The sequence below is a fragment of the Heteronotia binoei genome, chromosome 5 (assembly GCF_032191835.1).
Source record: "Heteronotia binoei isolate CCM8104 ecotype False Entrance Well chromosome 5, APGP_CSIRO_Hbin_v1, whole genome shotgun sequence".
Classification (NCBI taxonomy): Eukaryota; Metazoa; Chordata; class Lepidosauria; order Squamata; family Gekkonidae; genus Heteronotia; species Heteronotia binoei.
The window spans coordinates 152,460,056-152,476,135 of NC_083227.1; the positions used below are offsets into that span (position 1 = coordinate 152,460,056).

At 44.2% G+C, this 16,080-nt stretch overlaps 1 protein-coding gene across 1 annotated transcript in view; it reads left to right on the forward strand.

Annotated features, from left to right (window-relative positions):
• PPARGC1B (PPARG coactivator 1 beta) overlaps positions 1–15,137 on the forward strand; it is a 186,175-nt gene extending 171,038 nt beyond the window's left edge. Inside the window, exons 9-12 of the mRNA XM_060240600.1 lie at positions 632–710; positions 3,530–3,651; positions 6,395–6,546; positions 11,478–15,137. Of these exons, the coding sequence (XP_060096583.1) occupies positions 632–710; positions 3,530–3,651; positions 6,395–6,546; positions 11,478–11,581 (457 nt within the window). The 3' untranslated portion in view covers positions 11,582–15,137. The remainder of the gene's footprint in view (positions 1–631; positions 711–3,529; positions 3,652–6,394; positions 6,547–11,477) is intronic.
• Positions 15,138–16,080: the final 943 nt, after the last annotated feature.

Sequence of the window (16,080 nt, forward strand, 5' to 3'; positions counted from 1 at the left end):
TGTTGGATCAGGCCAGTGGCCCATCCAGTACAACACAGCAGCCAAAACTGAAGTGCTCTCAGGACGTCCACCAGTGGATAGAAATCAGGTAGAAACTGAGGTTAAGTTTTCTGTGTTTGCCCCCACTATAGAAACTTCCTTTTCAAAAATTCTGAGGTTCCAAGGAGTACAAGCAGAATATCAATTGTGACCAAAATATCCTTGACAGGCTGTATGTAGCCTTCTAGTAGAGCAAGTGTAGCTCAGTAATACTGCAGAACCAAACCCTGAAGCTGTTCGGGGAAGGAAACTTATTTCACTCCGCATACTGCATATGCATTGATAGTACACTTTTATTAATAATAAGCATTGTTCTTAGTGAATAATGTTAGTAGGAGTAAGAGCTGTAGAAGTACTAGTAGTATTGTTTTTACTGTTATTGTCATTTCCCATAAGAGTAATAATACCATGAACAACCATGTCTCTGGTTGTTGGCCAAAACAATCTATGGCATTCTCTGTTTATTTTTTAAAACAGACCCGTCAGACCCTGCAGACAAAGAGCATGCCTCTGTTGACTTGTGATTTCTAGCAATCAGACCAGGCAGAGTTCATGCAGTACTGAAATCTTGTGCCTTCTTGTTTAACAACAGATGCGAAAATGGCAAGCAGTGTCAGGTTGGAACCGTGAGCAACCCAGGGCAGATGGAGAAGAGAAGAGAAAAAGCCATTGTGAGTGACCTTTTGAGCTCTGAATGGGGTTTTTGCAGTGAATGGAGTGGAAGCAGTGTGGTTTCCAACAAGAGCATATTACCTCCTCTTTCCAAAATTCATCTAAACGTGGAGGCAAACAATACACAGGCTCTTGGTTCAACTTCCATTCCACAAAACAATAACATGGCCCATTGGCTGGTGTAACAGTATCCCCTAGTGCAAGGTCAGCAGATACATAAGGGGAATGGAAATAAATAAAACGGAAGCAAATGGCAACATGCTGAGTTCTAGGCACAGCAATAGCCCAATGCAGAATTCATCAAATAGCAAAGTGGGGAATGGAATCCTGGGGAATGCCTGAAATCAGTAAGTCCAGCAAGTAAAGGAAACCAGAAAAACACATAAGCCTCCTGCTGAAGGTATGGACGCTATTCCTAGACAACTCTAGAGAGCCTTTTATGGATGGGGATTTCTAGTGCTTGTTCCTCATCATCCCATCTGTAGAGTAATATTTTGAAGGGTGGCATGGAAGTTGGCTGTAGCTTTAAAAATCTGTAGAAGCTTCTTCTGAATAGCCACATTTAAGTCACATTAATTACCAGTCCATGTGCAGCCTTCAGCAGCGCGAAAAGTTAGCCTTTCTGTAGCAGTGACGGGAGAGCAGGAGATCTTACCTTCAAACTGCATGTATAGGCAGAAAGGTCTCCTTAGGTGTGTTAGCTGTCTTTACTTTCTTCCTTGCAGCTCTTGAGTCCAAGCTGCTCAGCAGACAAGCTCTTTTTTTTCTCTTCTGCCTTTGTTTTAGCTAGTGAGCCAGTTCTCACTGTGCTTCTTAAATGAAGAAAAATATTATCAGATTTCATACCTTGAATTCCTGGAACCCCAAAGGATTAAACTTTATATCACCAGGATCCCATTTTTTTTATTTTTAAATGTTAAAAGTGTATAGAGGGGGTAATCAATGCCTCTATGCCCATTTTTTTTTAAACTGCCATTCTAAACACAGTTATACACCCTTCTAAATCTATTAAAGTCACTGTGTTTAGAAGGGTGTAATGCCTTTTAGGATAGCTCTGTTTATCCCTCTTCTTCCCTCCCTTGCAGAGGAAATAAAATCTTATTGTAAGGCTGCCCCTATGAGGCAAATAATAACTCCAGGAGGTGGATTTTAAATCAGAAAAACAGCACAAAACAAAAGGGTTAACTTCCCTTCCCTAGCTTCATAGTCCTTAGATAATTCAGGCCCCCCCCCTCCATTGCTTTTAGTTTTAAAACAAAGGAAGATCCGATTAAAAGATCTCCCTTGTGTGTTGTTTGTACTTTGATCCCAAAATGGCCTCAAGAAAACATTGATAAGCATGTCTTCTTCTCTTTCCTGAGACAACAGCATAGCCCAGTGGACAGTCTCAATTGCCAAAAACTCTCTTCAGTAACCCATTAATGTCACTAGGCAGAGCAAGTCCCAGAAAAGAAATGGAGATTTTCTTGCAGTTTGAGTTCTTCGAGACTGGCCCTGCCCAGTCATACATCTCTCTCTCTCTCTCTCTCTCTCTCTCAGATTCTCATGTCATCAACAGAGAGATGAAATGAGCTGAGTGCAGATTTTGGAAGGACCTTCCCCTCCCTTGCTACAGAAATGATTCTAAGCTGCTAATAGTTTATACACTATCTGCACTTATCTGTTAATGTGGCTGGGGAAATTATTTTTCCAACTGTGTTTTGTTTATTTCCCCATCCTTCCTGCTACTGCCACGTTCTCGTGTGTCACTATTCCCTTATATCAATTATCCTACTCTTCAAACCATCTCCTCCCCTCCCTCCCCCCACTGACACCTGTCAGGGATCTCAAGAATTTGGATTGACCGGATTAAAAAATGCCTTCTCATAATGTCAGTCACTCAGGGATCAGTCTAGCCATGCCAACAGCATCCTAAGTAAGGCTATAAGGGAGTGTTTGGCAGGCCTGCTGGTTCATATCACTGATAATAATAATAATAATAATAATAATAATAATAATAATAATAATAATAAATTTTATTTGTACCCCGCCCTCCCCCGCCGAAGCAGGCTCAGGGCGGCTAACAACACAGTGACCAATGGTACATTAATAAATAAAACATTAATAAACAACATAGTAACCAATGGTGCATTAATTAAAACCATTACATTAAGAACATTAAATTAAGCATTAACTTAACCTTAAAAACCAGTAGAACATTAATTAAAACAAACTATAACATTATCATTGACGCTATTCTAGTTAGTGCTAATGGCGGATTTTCTTCGTTGTAAAATTGTACTTCAGCTGTTCATAAAAGCTAATTTAAAAAGAGTGGTCTTGCAGGCCCTGCGGAACTGATCAAGGTTCCGCAGGGCCCGCACCTCCTCTGGAAGTTGGTTCCAGAGATATGGGGCCGCAGCCGAGAAGGCCCGTGAGCGGGTGTTCTGCAGTTTAACTTCTCTTGGCCCAGGGGTAGTCAGTCTGTTTTTTCCTACTGACCTCAGTGCTCTCTGGGACTGAGAGGATATATCTCTGGAAGCTCTGCTATACCTGTGCCAGAAAGCTTAGAACAGGGATACCTGCAAGAAAAATGTGGAAATTATAAATGTGTGTGTGTGTGTGTGTGTGTGTGTGTATCATGCTACCTGGGAAAGAAATAGCAGGTGATAGCTACTCAGATAGCTGTTTGCAATGATAGACTTTATGCTTTTGATCCTGTCTTTTGACACAGCAAACTGTGCCACTTTGTTGGCTAGGGATGGGGATACCAAGTGTAAAATCATAAAAAAAAAAAGTACAAAGACTGGCCTAATTGGTTATTGTTGTGTCCGAGCAGGGAGAAGGCCGGGTTGTGTTCATCAAAAACCTCTCCAGCAGTATGAGCTCCAGTGAACTGAAGCAGCGTTTTGAAGTGTTTGGTGAAATCGTTGAGTGTTGCGTTTTGACCAGAAATAAAAGGTGGGTCAAAAAGAAGGTTTTCCCCCTCCGCCGTTGCAAGGGATGAGAGACCAATGTTATTGGACATAATGAGTCTTGTGAGATTAGCCTGAATATTTTGCAGTTTGGGGGAACAGTAAATTTGGAGCTCAGAAAGCAGGGGAACGTTTCATTTATGGGACTCTGGAGGTGTCTGTTCTCTGAGGAAGCGCTTGTTTTTTATGGTATAATAACTGCAGCGCTGAAGTAATTCCACTTTGTGGGAGTCAGAATATCTGTCATGGCGATTGTGGACTGTAATCCTTTGAAAAGCGGTTATGTTCTGCGAATCATAAAATTGTAAAATAATGGGATAATCTAAATAAGAGATATGTGGAAACATATGTAATATATTCAGTCTGGAGGGCACACAGATCAGCTACTCTTACCTTGTAGCTATTGTAGCTTAAAAAGAGAACCAGAGTACATTAATTAATTCCTCATGTGTATGTCCCACAGCTTCTTTAGGGAGCTTAGGTGGCATACATGAACGGCGTGATCCTTTGTTGTTGTTTTTCCTCCCGACAATTCTGTGAGGTAGCTTACACTGGTGAAACTCACTCCTTGGCTTACAGAGAGCTAAATTTGCATTCACCGTCAACCAGAAGAGCCACCTGTCCGCTGCTATTACATAATTTTATAAAGGGGAAGTAATGCCGATATGGAATATTAACAGAAATGTGCAGAAAGATCCAGGCACTCTCATCTGGACATGTACTGATTTATTTAAAATAGTTGTTATATCCCACATTTCTCAAGATTAGTGGGGCACGTCTATGTAGTATGTGATGTTTGGCTCAGAAACATGAGGACCAAGCTTCCCAAACTTATCCACATAACTAACCACAATATACCCTGGAAACCAACTTATTTATTTATTCCATTTTTACCTTCCAAAAATGTCTAAGGCAATTTTCAGTTCAATTCAAAAACCTTTTATTAGTCATTAATTCCAAATATGTAGGGATAAGGCAGAAAAGAAGAACAGGTATTGAGCTTCTTTGATAAAGAGTGAAGGGTTGTAAGTCTAATACATGCATGCATCAATGACGTGATATTGTCCTCACATGAGAACTCACCTCCTCAGGTTTCATGAGTTGTGGTGATTTATTTGAAAGTACCTTCCTCTTTAAAATCCTCCTGATGTCAGGAGTTTACCACATCAGACAGAAGCCTTGACCTCGCTCTGATATAATAGGGTTGTTTTATTTTTGGCCATGGAGGCAGTTTTTAGATGGGAGGGCTTTTAAACTGGAGAGCCAGTTTGGTGTAGTGCTTAAGTGTGCGGACTCTTATCTGGGAGAACCGGGTTTGATTCCCCACTCCTCCACTTGCAGCTGCCGGAATGGCCTTGGGTCAGCCATAGCTCTGGCAGAGGTTGTCCTTGAAAAGGCAGCTGCTGTGAGAGCCCTCTCCAGCCCCACCCACCTCACAGGGTGTTTGTTGTGGGGGAGGAAGATAAAGGAGATTGTGAGCCGCTCTGAGACTCTTCGGAGTGGAGGGCGGGATAGAAATCCAATATCTTCATCTACCTCACAGGGTGTCTGTTGTGGGGGAGGAAGGGAAAGGAGTTTGTGAGCCGCTCTGAGACTCTTCGGAGTGGAGGGCGGGATATAAATCCAATATCTTCATCTACCTCACAGGGTGTCTGTTGTGGGGGAGGAAGGGAAAGGAGATTGTGAGCCGCTCTGAGACTCTTCGGAGTGGAGGGCGGGATAGAAATCCAATATCTTCATCTACCTCACAGGGTGTCTGTTGTGGGGGAGGAAGGGAAAGGAGTTTGTGAGCCGCTCTGAGACTCTTCGGAGTGGAGGGCGGGATATAAATCCAATATCTTCATCTACCTCACAGGGTGTCTGTTGTGGGGGAGGAAGGGAAAGGAGATTGTGAGCCGCTCTGAGATTCTTCAGAGCGGAGGGCGGGATATAAATCCAATATCTTCTTCTTCTTCTTCTTAAATAGTCTTCCCCTCATGAAACTTGAGGTGGACCACTGTGAGCCCCATCATGAGAGTAGCCCTGCATCCCTGTACAGAACCTGGGTTCAGGTTCTTCTAACTGTACTGCTTCAGAAAGCAGGTGGTAGGATGATGCTTGTCTGAGTGCTGCCCCCCTTGTTAAAAAAAAGAGAGAAAAGTCCTTGCACATTGAAAACCAATATGCTACAAAAAAAAAAAGAATAGTTCTGTTTGATATACTTATTTTCTAGAACTAGGGAGCCTTTAACACAGGTCACTTCCCCATCTTCGAATGGTAAAGCCCTGTGGAGTCACCACGTGACGTCTGAATAAGTAGATCAGCCTTCCGTTGACCTGTACGCTGCACTGCGTGAGTTCAGTGAATACGTAATAGCCCTGATATTGGGTGCACAGTTCAACCTTTTTGAGATCAGCTTACTTTTTTCAAGACAGAATGGAAAATGTGTGGGTAAATTTCAGCAGCTGAGGTTTCAAGGGTCGGATTAAGCCCTTGATCCTTCCTGCGGCAAGCAAACACATTATTTGAGATAAGCAAACAAATGCAAATATCCTTTGATTTCAGGGTCACTGCATTGCTTTGTACCTAGTTTCAATTACCTTACCCAAATATGTTTGTTTATTGTAACTTATAAACAGTCCTGGTCTTTAGTGAACTGGGCTGAAGCCAGCAGAAGATGTGGAGAGTCATACGTTGTTGGCAGTGCTTACAAATGGCTTCTTTTGTGTTTGTTTGTTTTCATTGTTCAGGGGAGATAAATATGGCTTCATCACATACCGGTGTTCAGAACATGCCGCCTTGTCTCTGAAGAATGGTGCCTCATTGCGGAAAAGAAATGAACCCTCATTCCAACTGAGCTACGGTGGCTTTGGGCACTTCTGGACCAGATACACTGACTTGGGTAAGCCTGCAATCATGATGAGCCAAAAAGATACACTTTCTCACTGAAGCCTTCATTTTGGGCTGCAGGTACTGGCAATGATTTCTTCAAGTCAAAAGAAGTTAAATTAAGGTCTCAGGCAATGAAAAATCTTTCCTGTTACATTCTACATGAAACCCGTTAACTAGTTACCATGGTGGTCTGTATATACAAAACATGTGCTCTGCCATTGATCCATGACACCTCCTCATGGCTCTGTCTCCTGCATCTGTTGTGCTTAGATATCATTTCCTCACAGTTTGGTGTAGTGGTTAAGTGCGCGGACTCTTATGTGGGAGAACCGGGTTTGATTCCCCACTCCTCCACTTGCAACTGCTAGCATGGCCTTGGGTCAGCCATCGCTCTGGCAGAGGTTGTCCTTGAAAGGGCAGCTGCTGTGAGAGCCCTCTCCAGCCCCACCCACCTCACAGGGTGTCTGTTGTGGGGGAAGAAGATAAAGGAGATTGTGAGCCGCTCTGAGACTCTGTCCTTGAAAGGGCAGCTGCTGTGAGAGCCCTCTCCAGCCCCACCCACCTCACAGGGTGTCTGTTGTGGTGGAGGAAGGGAAAAGAGATTGTGAGCCACTCTGAGACTCTTCAGAGTGGAGGGCGGGATATAAATCCAACATCTTCACCTACCTCACAGGGTGTCTCTTGTGGGGGGGAGGAAGGTAAAGGAGATTGTGAGCCACTCTGAGACTCTTCAGAGTGGAGGGCGGGATATAAATCCAATATCTTCATCTACCTCACAGGGTGTCTGTTGTGGGGGAGGAAGGTAAAGGAGATTGTGAGCCGCTCTGAGACTCTTCGGAGTGGAGGGCGGGATATAAATCCAATATCTTCATCTACCTCACAGGGTGTCTGTTGAGGGGGAGGAAGGGAAAGGAGATTGTGAGGCGCTCTGAGACTCTTCTGAGTGGAGGGCGGGATACAAATCCAATATCTTCATCTACCTCACAGGGTGTCTGTTGTGGGGGAGGAAGGTAAAGGAGATTGTGAGGCACTCTGAGACTCTTCGGAGTGGAGGGCGGGATATAAATCCAATATCTTCTTCTACCTCACAGGGTGCCTGTTGTGGGGGAGGAAGGTAAAGGAGATTGTGAGCCGCTCTGAGACTCTTCGGAGTGGAGGGCGGGATATAAATCCAATATCATCTTCATCTTCTTCTTCTTCTAATAGACTTATGACTATTCATGGCTGATTTGCACTGTCAGGGACTCCTAAAGACTCACATTGGAGGATGTAGATAGGATCCTGACTGCTGTGAAGCCTACTACCTGCCCCCTGGACTCCTGCCCATCCTGGCTTGTGAAGGCCTGCCTGCCAGAATGATGTCAGGGACTGTCTGGGTGATATTGTCAACTTGTCCCTGGAAACAGGGTCTTTCCCAGAGAAATTAAAGGATGCAGTGATTTGGCTGTTTTTGAAAAAAACATCGCTGGACCCTACGGTCTTAGCTAACTACCGCCCAGTTTCGAATCTATCATTCCTGGGAAAGGTAGTTGAGAAAGAGGTGGCGGAGCAGTTGCAGGTCTTCCTGGATGAAACATCCGCCCTGGACCATTTCAGTCCTGTTTCCGCCCAGGCCATTGGACGGAGATGGTGTTAGTTGCCCTCACAGATGACCTAAGAAGACATCTGGACCAAGCTGGGTCAGCACTGATGATTCTTCTCAATCTGTCAGCAGCGTTTGACACGGTTGACTATGACCTTTAGATCCACCTCCTCGCCAGAGTACGGGGGGTGGCTTACAATGGTTTTCCTCCTTTCTTCGGGGATGGGGACAGAGGATGGTGGTTGGTGAGCAGACCTCCGCGTGACACTCACTCATATGTGACGTGCCACAGGGGGCTATCATCTCACCAATATTATTTAACATCTGTATGCGCCCCCTTGCCCAGATTGCCCGAGGTTTTGGACTGGGTTGTCACCAGTATGCTGATAACACCCAGCTCTGTCTGTTGATGGGTGGCAGGCCGTCTTCCGCCCCTGACCATCTGTCCGAGGCATTAGAAGCTGTGGCTGGATGGCTACAGCATAGCCAACTGAAGTTAAATCCAACTAAGATGGAAGTCCTGTGCCTGAGTCGAGGGGTGGGTGGGTGGGTCTGTGCATCCAACTGCCAGCCTTGGACAGTGCTGTTTTGCTGCCAGCCCAACATGTGAAGAGTTTGGGAGTGATTCTGGATGCCTCTCTTTCCATGGAGGCCCAGGTCACGGCAGCTGCCTTCTACCATCTACAGCAGATCAGGCAGCTAGGACCATATCTATCTCCCCCAAGCCCTGGCTGCAGTGATCCATGCAATGGTCACTTCCAAGTTAGACTACTGTAACTCGCTGTACGCTGGCTTGCCCTTGAAGCTGATTCGGAAACTGCAGTGGGTGCAGAATGCGGCAGCTTGCCTGCTGGCTGCATCACCTGTATGGGTGAGCATACAGCCAGCACTCCGTGGCCTGCACTGGCTGCCCATAGAATACCAGGTCTGTTTCAAGGTGTTAGTCTTGACTTCTAAAGCCTTGCACAGCCTGGGAAAAGCATACCTGCGGGACCGTCTCTCCCCATATGTGCCCCGGAAGTCATTTCGTTTGGCCTCCCAAGACCTTCTGACAATCCCTGGCCCAAGAGATGCTCGTCTTGCCTCTACCAGGGTCAGGACCTTTTCGGTCCTGGCCCCAGCCTGGTGGAATCAGCTCCCTATGGTGATCCGGACCCTACCTGGCTTGTTAGCCTTCCGTAGGCCTGTAAAATGGAGCTGTTCCATTTGGATAAGGCAGTGGGCATCTACTTGTTAGATCAGTTGGCCTCCCCTGCGATATCACACTGTGCTACCACACCACTACATCACTCTGTTGAACCATCTGGCTGTACTACTAATTTGCTATTGTAACTGATTTTATTGTGATGAACCTCAGAGGTTATTGTGATGGACCCATATGAACCCCAGAGAGAACTGAGGTCAGCAGGGAAGGACCTGCTGACTATTCCCGGGCCGAAGGAAGCAAAACTGCAGAGTACCCGCACTCGGGCTTTCTCCGTTGTGGCTCCACACCTATGGAACCAGCTCCCGGAGGAAGTGCAGGCCCTGCGGGACTTTGACCGATTCCGTAGGGCCTGCAAGACCATCCTCTTTGGTGAAGCCTTCACTGACTAAAAACTGAGAGACTGCTTAAATGATTTTGTCATCTGCCGGAATAGCACCAAGATGTTAATTTTATTGTTTTACTGCTTTTAGAATTTTAATTAATTGTTACCTACTGTTTAAATTATTGTATCATCTGTTATATTGACCGATGCTGTTAGCCGCCCTGAGCCTGCCTCGGCGGGGAGGGCGGGATATAAATAAAATGTATTATTATTAATTTATTGTGATTTATTTATGTACTCCACCCTGAGCCCCCATGGGAGAGTGGGTGGAGAGAGAGAGAGAGAGAATAATAATAATAATAATAATAATAATAATAATAATAATAATAATAATAATAATAATAATAATAATAATAATAATAATAATAAATTATTTCAGAAGTGTTTGAATCAGCCATTTCTTTCTACACATAAACTTATTATTCCTGGGATTTCAGCTACCCAGTTTTTCCTTCACCATTCACTTGTCTGTGCAAGAAACACTGCACTCCGCTTGACTCTGCATTCCGGAAACAGCAAGTCTAATATAATGACATGACCAGTTATCTCAAGATGGAAAAGAGGAGAGAGTCCAAAGTAGTTTTATTACAAATGCCTGTCTCTTTCTAACTCCCTTCAGCTGTCAAATCCTCCCCCTCAGGTTTGTGAACCAAATCCCACACTGAAATTAGGGTTAAACTACATACAGAATATCCATGGTCAGATCCCACAATGTTTCTTTTAATACCAAAAAGCAGAGGTCACCCTGACCCTAGTGCTATTCCATTGATAGAAGTCACACGCTTGCTACAGTTAACCACGGTGGGTAATATCAGATATTCTTGTCCAGTTTTTGCATCCTCCACAGTTTCTCTCAAGAGATAAAGAAAACACTGGGAGATCCACAGTGTGGTCCTAAGTGGAGTTACACCTTTCTGCAGGATTGTACTGCCAGTCATAAATATTCTTTGCAATGTGTAGCTGTGCCCTTACCTAAGTGTCAGCAAAGGGTTCATTGAAGTTTCAAAATGATCAGACTTGTCTTTGTTAAAAACTAAGTTTCATTTATTGATTACAACAATGTTACTCTCTACCTGGATTCATTGAAACTGATATCAGGTAGCTTGAACCATTGGCATTTATGTATACACTTCAAAGGCTTTGGGCTTTAAACTACTTCTCATAATAAAACTACAGTTGGTCCTGCAAGTAACACTTTCACACGCTCGCTTATCTCTTACCGGTGATGGTTACATTCCCTCCCTCGGTGATGTCCTTGCTTTGCTCGAGAGGCGCCAGAGAGGCTAGCTGAGCGGTTTGCACTTCAGAGGCCCTATTGGCCTTTGGAGTTTTGGCGGCCTCCATTCCCACCCCTCCTTTCTCCTTGCAGGACACATGGGTTAGTAGCATAGCATTTTATTCAGCAGTGATATTAGTAGGCAAGGATTTAATACATTTATAAAGCAAAGAGACTTCAATGAAACATTGCCTGACACTAAGCACTATTGTCCCTGGGCAGTTTTCTGTGTTAGGGAGTAAATTGTCCCTGGTTTGAATCTTTAGTTGATATAAAATAAAATCCAGTTTTGTCAGCCAGACATTTCAGCTATCGCATGTCTGCTTTAGTTCTTTTAATTCCCCCCATACCAAAAACTGGAAAAATGCTAAATGATCCTTATGGCTTTTTTTTTTTTTTTGCTTTTTAAAAGAAAAGGAATACATTGTTGGGTTCATCTGTATCCCCGTTAGTGTATTGATGATAGCTTTATGTTTGTTCTCTCCCACCACCAGATTCCAGTACAGAAGAATCTTCCCCAGCTCCAGTAAAAAGTAAATATGAGACCATGGATTTTGACAGCCTGCTGCAGGAGGCCCAGGAAAGCCTGCTTCGGTAACAGCCTTAACCTTTGAGGAATACCTCAATACCTCAGTCAAGGCACTTCCAGTATGTTTACGTTTTCAAAGGAATGATCAAGTATCCAACAAGAATGAGAGCGAGAGAGAGAGAGACTGCTGTCCCTTTAAATTGATGTTTACATTGAACAAGCTGCTTCTGTCTGTGAGTCCCCATGGCGTTGATGTTCCACTGCCACACATTAGTATCTTTGCTTCTGAATGGTTGTGTTAGGATGAGCCCGCAAAAGCCTCCTGCCCCCTTCTTGTCCGCCCCTTTCTCCGACTGGCCCCTCTCCCCTACTTCTGCCGTGACGTCGCAGCTGTGTTCACAATAACCTTTTCTTTTTCTTTTTTTTTTGTCTGTAGTGTGTGATGATAAAATTGTTAATTGTGAATAGAATCAGGATTGTAAACTAATTTTTAATAGAAGAAAGAAATATATACTTATAATGTATTTATGGCTCAGATGTACTGTAATTCAGATTTATTGTACCGCTTCCTTGATTTTTTAACTATGCACTGTAATGAGGCACTTGCCCCCCGAGCAGATGTGGCCAGCCCAGAAGGGTACTCCTCAGTCAGTGGCTCAGGTGAAATTGTTTTCCCTCCCTGGTGGAGAATTCCAGTTCGGCTCTCGATGAACTGAGGCATTATTGAATGATATTTTTTTTTCCTTATTGCTGTAAGCCATTATTTCCATTTGCATGGGCTGAGCTGCAGGATCTCCATTTCCAAATTGTCGGCTGCACGAGATTCAGAGTATGTAGGGACAGAGTTTTCAAATTGTGAATTTCTAAGAACGTGAAGTTGGCGGTGTTACAAGTTAGTAAAGCTCCATCTGACTTCCATGCCAGGAAAGCAGGAAGACTGATACGGTCTGAGAGCCACCCCCAGAAGGATTCTGCCAAAGGGTTCCTCATCGTAATGTACATTACGATGGCAGCTGTTGTTTCATGGAATCTCAGTAAACAAAATGTGGGAGTTTGAAGTACAGGAACAGGGAACAAACCATTCAAGGCCATACGTCACATCAGTGGTAGCCTCAGGAATAGATCTTTACCATCTGGTCATTTTAACCAAAGCAACATCTCCTGCCAGGTGGATGGCAGGAGGCTTTCTTGGCAATACTTCTTGGCAGTAGAATGGGGGCAAAAGAATTCATGCCGTTGCTCTGGAAAGGAGTATGTGATGCTCAGAGCTAGCTAATAGTGCATGGATTACCAGCTGAGCATCACTGCCTATTATAAACACTGTTCTCCTTCTCAGTGGAGTCTAATAAGCCATACCATAACATCTAGCCATAGGGATGGTAATACCAGGATCCTAGCTCTTCCCATCGATAATTCTGTCAAAGGATTGCTCCCACCCATCCTCCAAAAGACACTAAACTTGCAGCTTTTTTACTTTTTGGTAGCTCAGATCTGATCTCAAGGCTTGTTCCCTTGATTGGCTTCTTACGCATTTGCAGACTCGAGGCCTTGTAAGCTGTGCAACCCTAAACCGAGTTGCATCCTTCTAAGTCCGCAGAAGTCCATAGAAGTCAATAGGCTTAGAAGGCTTTAACTCTTCGTAGGGTTGCACTGTAAATCAGCATAGCCAAATTTATGATGGTTCAGGGAAATGATTTATAGAGAATGGGGCTCTTTGATAATAGCCAGAATGCCAAGTCAGAGGATTTGTGCAAGCTTCCTGATCAGAAGATCATTAGGGGAGGGATCCCCTCTGTAACTGCCTCACAGTTGTTACATCCTCAAGCATCTAGTGTTCACCTGTATAGCAGACAATATACATTGAAGGATGGGAGAGGGAGACCAAGAACCCAATAGAAATTTCAATAGACAGCATTTTCCAGTAGGGACCAAATAATCTTGCAGAGCTTTCCATCAGTTATGGTGTCTGGTTTATTTTTCACAAAAAGGGGAGACCTCTGGGATTCAGCTCTCCCATGTAGATAGATTATTAGAGCCTTAATTCTACCAGTAGATAATCTTCTCATAAAGTCCCTCTTACATTAACATTTATTCAGCTTGAACTATTGCCAACATCTAAGCAACTTCCCAGTTTGGGCTTAACTCAGGCTGTCCAAAGCCTTACACGTCTGAGTAGTCCCATTGACTCAGTAAGGACTGCACATGTCCAAAATGCCGCCAGGTAGGTCGCAGTGTGTCCTGTATGAATAATCTGATTAGCTCTCCCTTTTGATGTAGTGCTTTTAACAACACGATTTCGCAATCTATTGTAAAAGAAAGAAAGAAAAAACATTTGTCAGTATATTTGCTGCCGCACCTTGCTTATGCCACCTGTGTCTTGGAACTTCCTGAGAAATTACAGGGCTCTTCAATTCTCCTGTAATCAGCCTGCAGCAAGGCCTGGCCCAAAGGAACCATCTGCTATTGACAAGTGCCTCATTGTAGCTCCGCCTTTTTCTGTCCTAGTATTTCCTCACCACAATGATGTTTACATGTGATTGCTATAGAGCTTACTGTAGAATGTATATAGCGACACATTTAGGGTGGGTAGGACCGTCCTGTCCTGTGCCGTGCTGATGTTTTCAGAGAAAAAAAATCGAACAGAAAAAAAAAAGTAACCACCCCCACAATCAATAAGTGGAATTCTTCCATCTCCTGGCTCTGTTATAAAGGCGGATCAAAGTTCAGATCCGGCTTTGGTCAGAGAGATGGAAAATGCATCAAATGTTAAGCTTGTCGAAAGGGTTGAATGCATCTGTGGAGGAGGAGGAGGAGGAGTCTTTCTGCTCTTCAAAAGGAGCAGCATTCAGTGTGAATCATTTGCAGCTGCTGATCTGTACTTGCTCGTCTTTATATCTCAAGAGGCTAGACTTGCCGGTGATATTTGAGCATGCGAGTGGATGCTCTTCAGAGGAAGGAAGATCTAGTAATGCACATGACCTCTCAATCCTAGCTTTAGGGAGAGGTGCAATAAGTGGTCTTTGTGTTGCCTGAAGCCTATAATTTTTTTTTTTTTTTCGCAAGAAACTTCACTAGGACTTTATGCAATATGCACACATGTGCACAAGCGCGCACATTTGGTGAAAGGGTAAGGGTAGTGGTTGGGGCAGCGAGCCCCTCTCACTGCTGCTGGGGATGGCAATTGCTGTCAATTCAGCACTGTTGAATGTAGAACCGGACTGGCATGTTTAGAAATTCAGCGCTGATTATGGCGTACCAGTACCCGTGACTTACTTTCGTGGCTATTTTAGAAGCACAGCTAAGTTTGTATCAGTTATACAAGGGTAAGTGTGAAAACTGTTTGCCCTTATGTATGCTCTTACAGTGGCTTTAGGAACTTGCAATTAATCATGGCAGAGGAGGATAATAGCAGGGGAGGTCTCCAGCACAGTAGCAAAGGAACGAACTCACCACCTGTCCTTAGTTGGGAAGGAGCAGCTAGCCGCAATTCTCCATGTGTGTCCCAGGAAGTCAATCTGAGATGCTACTAGCTGAAGACCCAATTCTGTATGGCAGAGGAGTCAATGAGATCTTATCGGTACAGTGGAGTCATCCCCTTGTATCCCCATGTCAGATCAACAGGGTGCATTGGCCAGGAGCAAACCCAGCTCAGTCCACCAGCTATGTACCATGGCCTGATCAATGAACCTCCTGCTTGTGATCCTAGCTTGGTACCGCAAAATAGGAGGGTGGTCAAGTACCATGACACTCCCAGAATACTGTGACTGGCTTGGCGAGGGGTCCTGGGGTTGGGTCCTATGATTCCCTATGACTAAATGGAATAACTTCTGGCAAATCTTTTTTCCACAGAGGAAGTCTTTCTCAGTCTACTGAAGACTCAGCATAGGATCCCACCTGTGATCTGTAGCAGTGTGAACAACCTAACCCAAGTTGTTAGAGATAACTGTTTTCATTTTAGAAGGCCAAAGTGAAACCCCACTAAGCTTGGAATCCCCCCTAGGCATAGCATTCATGGGATGTCATTTGGAGTCCCATGTTAGCGCTAAGACGAGATAAAGGAAAGTTATTCTTTCCTGAGGAGATATAGAACTAAAATCAGTTTTGTTTCTCACTGTAGCCATCACTGCCGGCAACGTGTTTGGTCAGATCCATCCTTGGTGCAGTTCTGTCCAGCTCATATTGAGTTCACAGGGACAATGCATGGAGTTCCCCTGGCTAAGAACATCAGAGTGCCTCTTATTTAAGGAAGGGAATAACTTATCTTCACGGCCAAGCTTCTGTCCCTTTCTAAATGACCATGTTTCTGTGTTTTGCAGCCTAGTCTTCTGTAGAGTCTGCCTGATTTCCTCCTCTGTTCTTTCTCGTAATAATATGCATAACGCCAGCACCTCCCAGGTTCAAGGGCAGGCCTAGCCATAACAACAAGCAGCGGAACGAGCCTAGGCCAGGTAGGGCACTAAATAAGGAAAGAGAATTCATTTTTTCCAGGATTTCGGAATAAAAGGGTGCGTTAGGAAAGGCAATCATTAGGGAGACATTTATTTTTTTAAATAGAAATATCTATCTAT